The sequence below is a fragment of the Saccostrea echinata genome, unplaced genomic scaffold, assembly GCF_033153115.1.
Source record: "Saccostrea echinata isolate AGI-Se365-2 ecotype Australia unplaced genomic scaffold, CSIRO_AGI_Sech_v1 ptg000030l, whole genome shotgun sequence".
NCBI classification, from domain to species: Eukaryota; Metazoa; Mollusca; class Bivalvia; order Ostreida; family Ostreidae; genus Saccostrea; species Saccostrea echinata.
The window spans coordinates 27,826,655-27,838,418 of NW_026889779.1; the positions used below are offsets into that span (position 1 = coordinate 27,826,655).

The 11,764-nt window shown below is 33.3% G+C and overlaps 1 protein-coding gene across 1 annotated transcript; it reads left to right on the top strand.

The window, feature by feature from the left end:
* The first annotated feature begins 5,872 nt into the window (after window positions 1-5,872).
* Window positions 5,873-11,764, top strand: LOC133197623 (GRIP1-associated protein 1-like). Its single transcript, XM_061333732.1, has 2 exons — window positions 5,873-6,377; window positions 8,685-11,764. Exons 1-2 carry the CDS (start codon window positions 6,353-6,355, stop codon window positions 10,277-10,279), a joined length of 1,620 nt encoding a protein of 539 aa, XP_061189716.1. The 5' UTR covers window positions 5,873-6,352; the 3' UTR covers window positions 10,280-11,764.

Consider the following 11,764-nt stretch of genomic DNA (forward strand, 5'->3'; position numbering starts at 1 on the left):
GATTTATTGTCACAAGTAATTCATTTGTTTTTATTCATTGCTAGTGATGAGCCCAGCATTAGGGATCATTTGTTGTTTTCTTCCAAAGAGGATGGAAATCTAAAACTCTCTCAGATTTCATGTGACATTGCTCAATCCATCCGCAGTAGTTGCATCACTTGCATGCACTTCAAAATTAAGCATCTCTCTCTCTCTCTCTCTCTCTCTCTCATGTGAGTAATACTATTATCATAAGCCAGTAATACAAGGCATGTATAAGTGAATACCAGTAGTTATGATGAGTGAAGGTGCCTCTTCCAAAATTCTACAAAAATACTTCTCTGCTCCTGGATAGTTTAAGCAGATAATCTAAGTGCATGTTATCATGAGCAAGGATGCCTCTTCCAAAACAATGAAATCCCTGGATCAGGGGTTTTTATACCCCACGCAACAAGTTGCGGGGGGGTATAATGTTTTTGACCTGTCCGTCAGTCAGTCAGTCCATCAGTCCTTTTTTTTTTTGTCAGCGCAACTCCTCGTAAACTGCTCACAGAATTTCATCAAACTTTGCAGATATATAGGACACAATGTGTAGATGTGCATATTACCAGGAAATTTCGATTCTTTTATTTTTTCTGGGAATTTCGGCACTTTTCAACTTAGATTTTTGGCCATATCTTGAAGAGATGAACAATTTGTAAGTGCAACTCCTCATAAACCTCTGCACAGAATTTGATCAAACTTTGCAGATATTTAGGACACAATGTGTAGATATGCATATTACCAGGAAATTCCGATTCCTTTATTTGTTTCTGTGAATTTCGGCACTTTTCAACTAGATTTTTGGCCATATCTTGAATATAGAGATGAACAGTTTGTCAGCGCAACTCCTCTTAAACCGCTGCACAGAATTTGGTCAAACTTTGCAGATATTTAGTACACAGTGCGTAGATGTGCATATTACCAGGAAATTCCGATTCCATTATTTTTGCCCTAAGAGTTTTGCCTATTATTGAAGAAACTTTCCAGCTAGGTAATAAGGAAATCCACTGGAATCAGTTTTTGTAATGAAATTTTATGTGCAATATTATATGACCTTAAAAGACCCCTATTGATTTTGAGATCAAAATATAAATGATTTAACACACACACACGCACACACAAAATCTTGGATAGTTCTCTCAATTTTGATTCATTATTTATCTAGAAACTTCAGCCCAATTAAATTTGTAACATATAAAGATTTGAATGTCCTTGTATGCAAGAAGTTTTGATGTGATGATTTTTTGCAAGTAATGCCCCTTTTTGAATTATACTGTGTATTTAACTAAAATGCGCTGTGTCATTCATTACGTGTTGCATTGTCGAGTTTTGGGGGAGCGTGGGGTATGTGAGCTTGCTCGCTTTTTTTTTTTTCATTGGTTTTAGGGTGGGACTTTGTTGAATATATCATGAAAATGCATTATTTCTTTGATAATCTTCTCTGTCCCTGGGTAATTAGCAAACATACTTAGTGCATGGTTATGTTAGGGCGGGGCTCTATTGATTATATAGTGAAAATACATAAATTCTCTGGAAATCTTTTCTGTTTATAGACCAGGTAGTGAAAGTGCATTGTTTCTTTTAAAATTTTCGTCTCTGATTTTGTTTATTCAACAAACTAAAAGTGCATACATGTAGTTATGATGAACAAGTATGCCTCTTCCAAAATTGTGAACTTCTTGGCCCTGGAGTAAAGGGGTTCTGGTGTTAGGGCAGAACTGTGTTGAATCTTCATTGAAAATACATTATTCTTTGAAAATTCTCTTCTCTGCTCCTTGGTATTTAGTAGGCAAACGGAGTACAAAGCTGTAATAAGCAAAGGTATTTTCATGAGATTTTTTTTTGAAATTCTGGACCATTTAGTCAAGTGTTCTTGTCTGGGAAGGTCTACTGAGAGAAGTTATTCCCCTTTTGCTTTTCACCTTTGATAATTAATCACTGTGAGTAACGCATTTGAAAAGTCAATTGAAGAAGAAAATTATGCAAGAAATTTTATAATACATATTACAGAAAGTGATTTAGTAGTTTTTAATGGTCAGGTATACTTGTAAATAATAATTACAGAGACAAAAATACGTGATCTTTGTACATTAAATGTTTGTTAAAATACAAGTCAGATCAGTGTGAAAGAGAATGAGATTGGTTCTTCAATGGTGCTCAAACACTATTGTTTTGTCTAGTAAGAATGGTGATAGTGACAAATGGGGGCAAGTACAGGTAAGTAAATAGTTCTACTTAGTTGTATAGGATTTGTTACTGTGTATTAGACTAATTATTGTATTTCAGTACAAATGTGTCTCCTTGTAGTACACAATAGAAAGGCCAAAGTTTTTCTCAAATTCTATTTTTTTTTTATGAAACTTTGATATTTTGTTCTAGAATTCAGAATATCTGTTTATATGTAATATGAAGGAAATTCAACCGCACATTTATTGCCCACATAGTTTAAAATATAGCCTTTCAACCCCAGTAAGAAGATTGTGAAATCAGACATTCGACTTGAGAATGTGCATTATTTAAAAATTACTATTTGATCTATTCCAAACTTGTGTGATGCTGTTTATGAAGGTAACCTTTTTGTTACTAAACTTCAGTAAAATATATTGATACCGATATATTTGAGTACAATGTGATATAAAAATAGAACATACGTAGCTTGGGAATTAAATAAGCTACACTTTAAAAAAAAAGATCTCTAAAGAGAATATACATTTTTCAATTTTTACAAAAATTCAACAGAATGATTGAAATGGAAGCAGATAAAATTGCGTTAAAGTGAAGAAAATTGAACCAGCGGTTTGAAATGTTTTTGCGATATCAAAAAAAAAAAAAAAAAAAATCAATGCAAAAAAAACAAAGCAAAACAAAACAAAAAACAATAATAAAAGAATCAGTAGATGACGTCACAATGTTTAACATTAGACCTCTTTATATGACCTTGAGCTTTGTTATATTTAAAGAATGGAGACTCTTCATAAATATTCCAAAATCAGGTCACTACTATGTATGGACCAAAAGTTACTTTTCATTTTAAAACAGATGGTAATATCCCATGTAGATGGCATTAACAATTCTTTAATGTAGGTTCCGGAATGACTAATATATAAAAAGTCTCCAATTTTTAACAAAATATGGCGAAAACATGTCAAAGCTTTTTATTTTTATTGACATTATAGTGATGTATTTTTTGTTGTTGTGTTTTATACTCGGTAAGGAATTAGTTAAAACAGATTTCAAGGGTGTTTTGTACTACGTTAATAAATAAGTATTTAATTTTACTATTATATAATAATCAAAATGTGTAAGATACGATAAGCACATATATATTCCAATTATACAATATTTAAATAAAATGTCCATGCAATGCATTCTAAACCCTATATACATGTATCATATGTTTACAATTCATGCCCCCTCCCCCGATGCATGGTTTAGACCCTAAGGTGGGGCTTTCTAAAACATTTTATTGAAAATGCATTACACCTTCAAAAACTTCTTATCTCCTGGAAATCAAGCTTGCCAGTCCAACTGTTGGTATGAATTTAATGAGTACTTAAACTTTTAGCAAATTTTGAATTTAAAATTCAAGAATGCAGGGTCTAGTGTTCTGATGACAGGTAGAGATCAAGAACATCTAGCAGGCAAACTGTTAGCACGACAATAATGAACATTTAACCATCTACCAAAATTGTAAATTCGATGTCCCCTGGCCCATTGTTCTGTTCCAAGATAGGGCTAATTTGGTCAAATCTTGACCACATATAATACATTTTTGAAAATCATACATCATCAACATCAAGCAGTCGAGTTTTTGGCCTGATCATAAAAACTTGCCCTCTACAACAATTCATTCAAACTCCAGGTCCACAGATAGGTTTCTGGGTGTGACTATGTTGGTCATGCATATGAAATTATTGTACTGTGTACCTTATCATCCGTACTCCTGAGCTCCTATGACTTAAGTTGCACGAGTATGATAAAAATGAATCCTGAACAAAGCCGTAAAATTTATGTCACATTTGCGACCAGTGCATGTTCAGTTTTTGGTGGGGCTGACGCGGTCATATAGCCTGACAAACTCTTATGCCCTGGTGAGCAGCAAGGCCCACTTGGCTGTTATTTTAAACATTTTTTGGAAGTCTAGAACATTACTACTGAGTTCTTTTTACAACTTTTCATATAAATTTTGAGGTATGTTCCACAGAAAGTATCAGCCTTGTTTGTATAGCTTTAGTTTTGTCTGACTCAGTTTATCAATGACAACTGTGCCACGTTTCGGAGACAGTGTGTTTCAGTACATGTAGCTTAGCTTTTTCTCAAAGTAGCAATATGAAGTCCCTTTTCAGATACCAAAGTTCGCAGAATTAAGCGAAATAATTCATGAACTTAAAGGGATCAAATCAGGAACAAATTCGATAAAAAAGAAAGAAAATTGTATTTTAAAAAAAGCTAGTAGGAATTTAATAAAGAATTTAAATGAAATCTGCGTTCAAACAAGAGATCAGTTCGTGTGAAGATGATTGCAATGCAATGTATACCAAGGCAAAATGTTTCCAATATCTGACTTAGCAACGTTCGTTGTGATTAAGTATTTTATCAATTATAATCGTTACATTCTAATCATGCATTTATTTAATAAGACCGACTGGTCTCCTAGAGCAGAATTTTTATTTGTGACTTAATACCTGTCGACAATCGACATGAAAACATCGGATAAATTGAAGAAGCATACTCAAAGTTCTCTACAGCTGAAAATCTATCTTATTGAAACGAATTAAATCTTACAATAAAAATATCTCATTTCAAGTCTGGCGGTTTTTGATATGTGGAGGGAATTGATTTTATTTTGGATGATACTGAATCTCAGGGCAGTTCCCTTTATATATTAATGATCGTCATTGTCAGGAACCCTAACTACCTTTCAAACGGTTTATAAAACTGTTACAGGAGAAATTATATGTAACATTGATTTATTCAAATATGATGCCAAAGAAAAAAAAATAAGGATTTTAAAAATCATTTCAACATTAAAAAGAATTGTTTGTTGAAGTAAGTATTTCGTGCAACAGAGAATTTTAAATTGACACCTTGGAATTTTTATTACATGTAAAAGGATTTTTACATTAATGCAGCCAAAATCGTGTCATTAAACATACAGTATTAAACGAGTGATAAAAACGCTAAATTTCGTACCACACACATAAAAATCAAAGAAGACAGATTTTATAAAATTTATTTACAAAAATCATATTCATGATTGCACATGAAGAAATAAATCTAATTAATAATTCAACACCAATTGAAAACTGGTGAAAGAAACAGAGTACATAAAGAAACCTTGTTTATGCAACGTTTAAAATGTCGAGTAACATTAATATCCATTCATCCGCATTTAAAAGCTCAGCTTAAATGTCTTCTCAATTCTCCCCATCCTCGTACCCCACCGAGTCTTGTATTCAATACTATAAGAAGACCCCTATGTTCCCTTTCCTCTGTGCAATCGTTTAGTTCTTACATTTCAACATTCAATATATCCCCTAGTCTAGCAGTGAGATACATCGCGTGGAAATTCTTTTGTATACCGATGGATTGAAAAAGCAATTGGACCATGTTCAGATTATTTTATATGCAATGATTAATGACATTTTTACGAAGGAAGAGAAAACCCATGAACAATACTGGAATCAATAAGCTAAATAAAATCTAAACGTGGTATACAGGGGATTTTCGATCTTATATCCTTGATACGGGATAAAATTCTCAGTATTTACTGAATACAGAATGGAGGTATTTATTCTTGTCTAAGATCGTATTGGATGCTTTACCTATATAGAATAGGAAGTTCCTCTTTCTAGCGACGTCAAAAAAATTAAGGCTTGGAGAGGAGCTAAAGTTCTCTTCGTTTTTTACTTGCAAACGATAAGTTGATTGTCTGGGATATTTGTTTTCCCCACTGGAAGAAAAGTATATAATAGAGATAATCTCATATATCGTTCATACTGAGGATATTTATTGCCCCCATCAATATCTGGCAATAGATACAACACTCAAGGACTTGATTTAAAAGAGTTGCATTTGATAGCGCAATTGAATTTGCCTGCGATACGGACCATTTGGCGATAGTGGAAAATGCAGCACCATATCGCCTAGCAAGGACTGGGGGCAATTTAACCAAGTGTTATATGATCTGGGGTGATAATTGATAGACAATTGACTGTGGACATTATGTAGATGAAAATTAACACCTCAATAAACGGATGTGTATCACGGCCATGAGGTAGATAAGGATTTTACTTCGAAAACAACCGTGTGTCATACCAAAAGGAGAGACATGGACGGCTTACACGGAATTGAAGGTATTTTAACTAACTTTTAAAAAAATCAAGATGTATAATTTTTGACAATTTTTTATATAGTAATTTAATTTTTTCTTTCTGAAAACTCTCTCTCTCTCTCTCTCTCTCAATTTCATTATTTTGAGATGTCGAAGATTTACAAAGTACAATCGTCGTCTTTCAAATTCATTTATTATTGATCACCAAAATAAATTTCATCTATTAATATTTCTTTCATGACAGCCTTGTAATCAATAAAAAAGAGGATATAGTTTGTTGCTTTATCATAAATGGTATAGTTATTTTTAATATTTTATGCTTCAATTTTACCTTGGAGTATGAGAATAGCCCTTAGACAGAACTGTAACAATCTTTGTTAATATGATGCGACTCATTGCTACAGTCTCCCGTGAATAAAAGCTTGATGCGACGTTTGATGAAAATTGTATATCATTAAATCAGTATTAATCATGATAAGTGAATTTAGCCCGTGGAAACCTTTAACTATGTTAGCTAAAGAGCGTGGTTCTATATAATATAAAGACCATAGTACAATAATTCATCCTTATGTATTTGTCTAGAAGATTTCCCGGAGGTATAGATTTATAATAAATTAATTTTACGGATAATCGTTCCTATACTTATCTGAAATTCAAATGGTTCTCATGGGATTTGTATTTTGCAAATTTTGTTTAAGAAACCTTTGCAATCAGCTCGGATACCTAGAAATAGTTCCTCATTAAGTGTTTCTATGGAAACATTTGCTACGATTTATTTCTCATGAAACAAAACAAAATCGATAGATTAGTCTTTCAGAGTACAGAGATCAGCTGTTCTTCAGTAGCGTGGGGATCTTTTCTGATTGATAACTGGGATATAAATTGTCATGTAAAGAAAAGCTTTTCAGATTTATAATGGCTTATTCTTGATGCATCTCTTTTGCTGTCAGAATTGTATACAAATGCGTTTTTCTAAAAAATTAAAAAGCATTTAAATCAATTTTCTTTTTTCTTCAAAGCATCTAATTTTTTATATGTATGTTTACTTTTGAAAAATATGTTGATTCAGTCTTTAGATATTTTAGATGAATATCCATGATTATACCACGATGAATTGGATTTTTTATCTGTATTGTCCAAAGACTCGGTGTCATCGTCTAAATGTAAAAAAAGAAATCTATTCAGAACTGAATAAAATCAATAAATTTAATACCCCTTGATAATGCCAGGATTCAAAAAGACACATTTTATTAGTTTAGGGAACTTTCAAAATATCAAGTCATACTTTTTATAATTGAATCATCAATGGAACCAAAGATCCAATTAAATATTTTTGTGTCCTGAACAACAGGTAGATGTGTAGCTGTAGACTTTTGTCAGTAAGAAAGAAGTCTTTGCAAGGTGTTATTATTTGAGGAATCATATTGACTGATGTCAAAGTAGACCTGATAGACTGGTTTTCATACTATACATGTATTTTAGAGTGGATCAACGTTTCATAGCACATGAAATTGAAAGTGGAGAGGACACTGGGTTTTTTTTTCATCACTTATCGTATAAAGATATTCATAAATTTCCTTCCTGGTATAGTTTAGTATAAATTTGTTGAATGCTGTCCATGATAAATTCATTTTATTACTTAATGACATAATACATCATACTGTATCCCATAAAAACGAGATCGATCATGTCATACCGCTATTACCGGTGAAAGTGTCTTTAAAAAAGACATGTCATTGTATTTATGTAAATAGAAAACGACCCATGCATTACTTAACAACGCTCCAGATATTCTAATACAGAATGGTCGTAAGACTGTAAAGCATTCCCCTCGTGGGCGGAAGAGTGAGTTGCAATGTATAACGAATAAGAGCCTAAATCTTTGAAAAAGATATTACCTGGTCTATCACAAAAAGTCAACTTGGGGGGTGGGGTTGGGGTGGGGGTCTGATCATGATAGATGCTGACTTGATTTTAATGAAAGGCTCTTTGAACAACAATGCCTGCTTAGCCACACTCTCTATCCTGACAGATGGGAATTGTGAAAGCAATATCTTCTTGTGAAGTTTAACGAACTTTTTTTATCAGTTGTACTACCAATGATTAATTTTAGATTTACTAATTTTGGACCTTTTTATACTATTATAAATATCTATCTCCATATAGGATGTTGCTAGTGAAAAAATAGTTAAGCTATTTACTATTAATTTGAGGGTTTTTTTTCCCATTTCAAAAGGAGTCGAAAAGGCTACAATAAAGGTGTTCTGTTACGCGTTAACTGAATGTACATTAAAACATACATTATGCTCTGTATTTTGTGATTTTTCAGCCCTTTTTCGGGAACATAAAAGACTGGCATCGAAACTGACAAAGGAAGAAATGCGGGCCTTGCGGAGTTACCTTGACAACCGATTAGTGGCGGAACATAATGATCTGCTATTCAATATCAAAACTTTGAAGACGAACTTCGATATGAAAACTCTAGAAATGGAAGACACAATATCAAGGCTGCAGAAGGAAGTAGAATTGAAGAATGAACTGATGCAACAGTATAAATCCACGGATACTAACTTAGCAACAGTCCATAAACGCCGAGAGGAAAGACTGGAGAGAGAGCAAACCATTCTTCATTCCGATATGGAAAGACTGAAAACTGAAATTCTTTCTCTTACCCAAGAAATAGAAGTCATTACCCGCGAACGTAATTTATTAGACCGGGAACTCAAAGACGCACGGATTAATATTTCTGAATTAGAGAGAATCGCGGCGAAGGTGGAAGCTGCTGAGAAATTGATTATTGACAATGAAAAACTGAAACAGGATATAATTCGGAGTAAAATGAATGTGGATAACAGAGATAGAGAAATTCAAAGGCTTCACGGTGTGAATGAAAACTTATCAAAAGAATTCTCTGAAAAGAGTAAGTTATTAGCGAAACTGAAAGAAGACTTTGAAAGCTGTCGCACAGAGATAACGCGACAGGCAAAAGAACTGGCTGTAAAATGCGACAGTCTTGCGATTACTAAACACAATTTGAATGCAGAAAAACAAAAGGTGCGTGATCTTGAAAGAGAACTGAAAATGCTGCAAGAGGAGAAAGAACATAAGCCTGAAAATGGTCGAACAGATTCATTGGCATTGCGTGTTGAGCTACTGAACATTCATCAAAAGCACCTGGAAGGAAGGGTACGACTGCTCGAAGAAAAAGTTCAAATGTATCGTAACCAAGCCAGAATTCTGGGTCGTGATCTTGCCAAAATTAACCAAGACATCTCAAACTTTGCTCAGCTCAAAGACAAAGTAGTTATTCATGGAACGACCACTGTCGAAAAATTACTTATAGAGATAGCCGAAAGCCTTCAGGACCGACAAACAAATATGGAGTCCCTACTCAATGATTTATCAACCCAGGTACCTTCTATTATATCTAAAGATGTACTCGCTATCAAGCAAGACGTTACGGCTGTCAAAAAGCAAGCAGAGGCGTTCAAAGCTACAGAAATAGCAAACAAATGTTTCCGTCTTGTTCAACGCATTGAGGCCTGTGAGAAAACACAAATGTTTTTCACACCACCAAAGGGACCCTTAGGCCCTTCTATGACGAATGGTTTAAAGGACAACAATGACAATATCGTTTTGACATCCCCTAAACCGGAAGTAGATAACACAAGGCGACGGTCTGAGAGCATGGTGAACGAGGTTTCCAAGTCCCAGCCTTGTTTTGTGAAAAGGAAACCCCCAACACCAGTGCATCTACTTCGCTCCCGCATGACTCAGCCACCAACCCCATTCTCTGCCTGGCGCAGACGAAGCTCAGTTTCTTTTGACACTTCTCACAGTGTAACTCCAACGTTAATTGACTTAAATTTAACTTCACCTGGGGCCCAGAGTCCGAGGGAAAAATCAAAAGCATTCTTCCCTTAGTAATCACTTGCATAATGATGCATGATTTCTATTTCCTTTCATGTAATTGCCACGTGATAAAAATTGTGAATTTTAATTAATAAGTTAACTCTCTCTCTCTCTCTCTCTCTCTAGCTCAAACAATAAACTTAACAGCTAAATAAAAAGAATTTTTCTCCTTAGTTGATCCTTTTAGGGGACTCTTGGTAAAGACTATTTGAAAGGTGTTCTTCTCATTATTCTGTTTCTAATGTACTCTGGACTTTGGACAGTCGAATTTATAGATAAATGTAGTCTTTTATTTATTCATTGGCTATAGATTTCTATACTTAGTAAATTATAGTTATGTTCATGTAATACCTTATACCAGGAAAGGATGCATAATACTTATCTATAATTTAATCATATTACTTCTGTGGTCATTGCTATCCTTTACTGGATATGTTCAGATGTTCATTGTACTTTTAAGAAAGGTTTATTGGGTTTAGCATTTATAAAAATTAGAGGAGTAGTGAATGATTAAGTGAGATATTTCTAAATTAATCTTTCCTATAGGAACAATGGATCATGAATCCATTGACGTACATGCTGTATGTAAATAAATTTAAAAAAAAGTTAAAGGGGTATAGAATCAGTTAAATTGCCGTTTTGCTAACAATTTTTAAATTTTCTTTATTTGAAAAAAAAACTTCAGTTTAGTGCATTAAACTTTCATGAAATTTCTCTTGTATTCAATAACAATGGCATTCCTCGGTCTTATTTTTATATTACAGGATGTGTTCGATTTTCTAACACTGCATACATGATTGAACACGAACAGAAAAAAAAACAACTAGTAATATGTTGGATTTTCTTTCTTACTTTTTTTTTTTAGTTTTCTTGATTTTAAGTTTTAATTTCTTTTATTTATACACCACAGAAATGCCACTTTTCTTAAAAAATTAAGGACAAATTTAGGTCATGAAAGTGCAAGGATGTAGGACATTCAAACACATCGGAATTTCGTAAGTTGATTATTATCAGAAAACACGCTTTTATAAAATATCGGCCTGAAATGCACTTGCAACTTGAAGATCATGAAATTCTACAGACAATTTTGAAGGATATATACTTCAGATATTTGTCTATGCCTCTTTGATATCAAATATTACTCTCACTTTGTAAGTCAAAAGATGAAAGACCTCTATTTCTTTGTAATAACGCCGGTCTTAGAGACGGTTAATGTTGATAGTTTATCCAAAAACTTTAAAAATGTCAAAGAAATTTTTTTTACTTTGGCATTATTTCTGTTATCTTCTAAAGGTTTTCACAATTATGATAAAATGGAGACTGTGTATTGTTTAACGTACATTTCTAGGAGGATTTGTGCTATTCATTGTACCTAGCAAGACATTTTTTCAAATGGTTCATATGAAATTTAGGCATCGTTTATTATTTAACAAAGCATATTCCTTATGTTTGCTAAAAAAACTTGTACCGACTATTTTGTTATTCCAGTAATGTAAA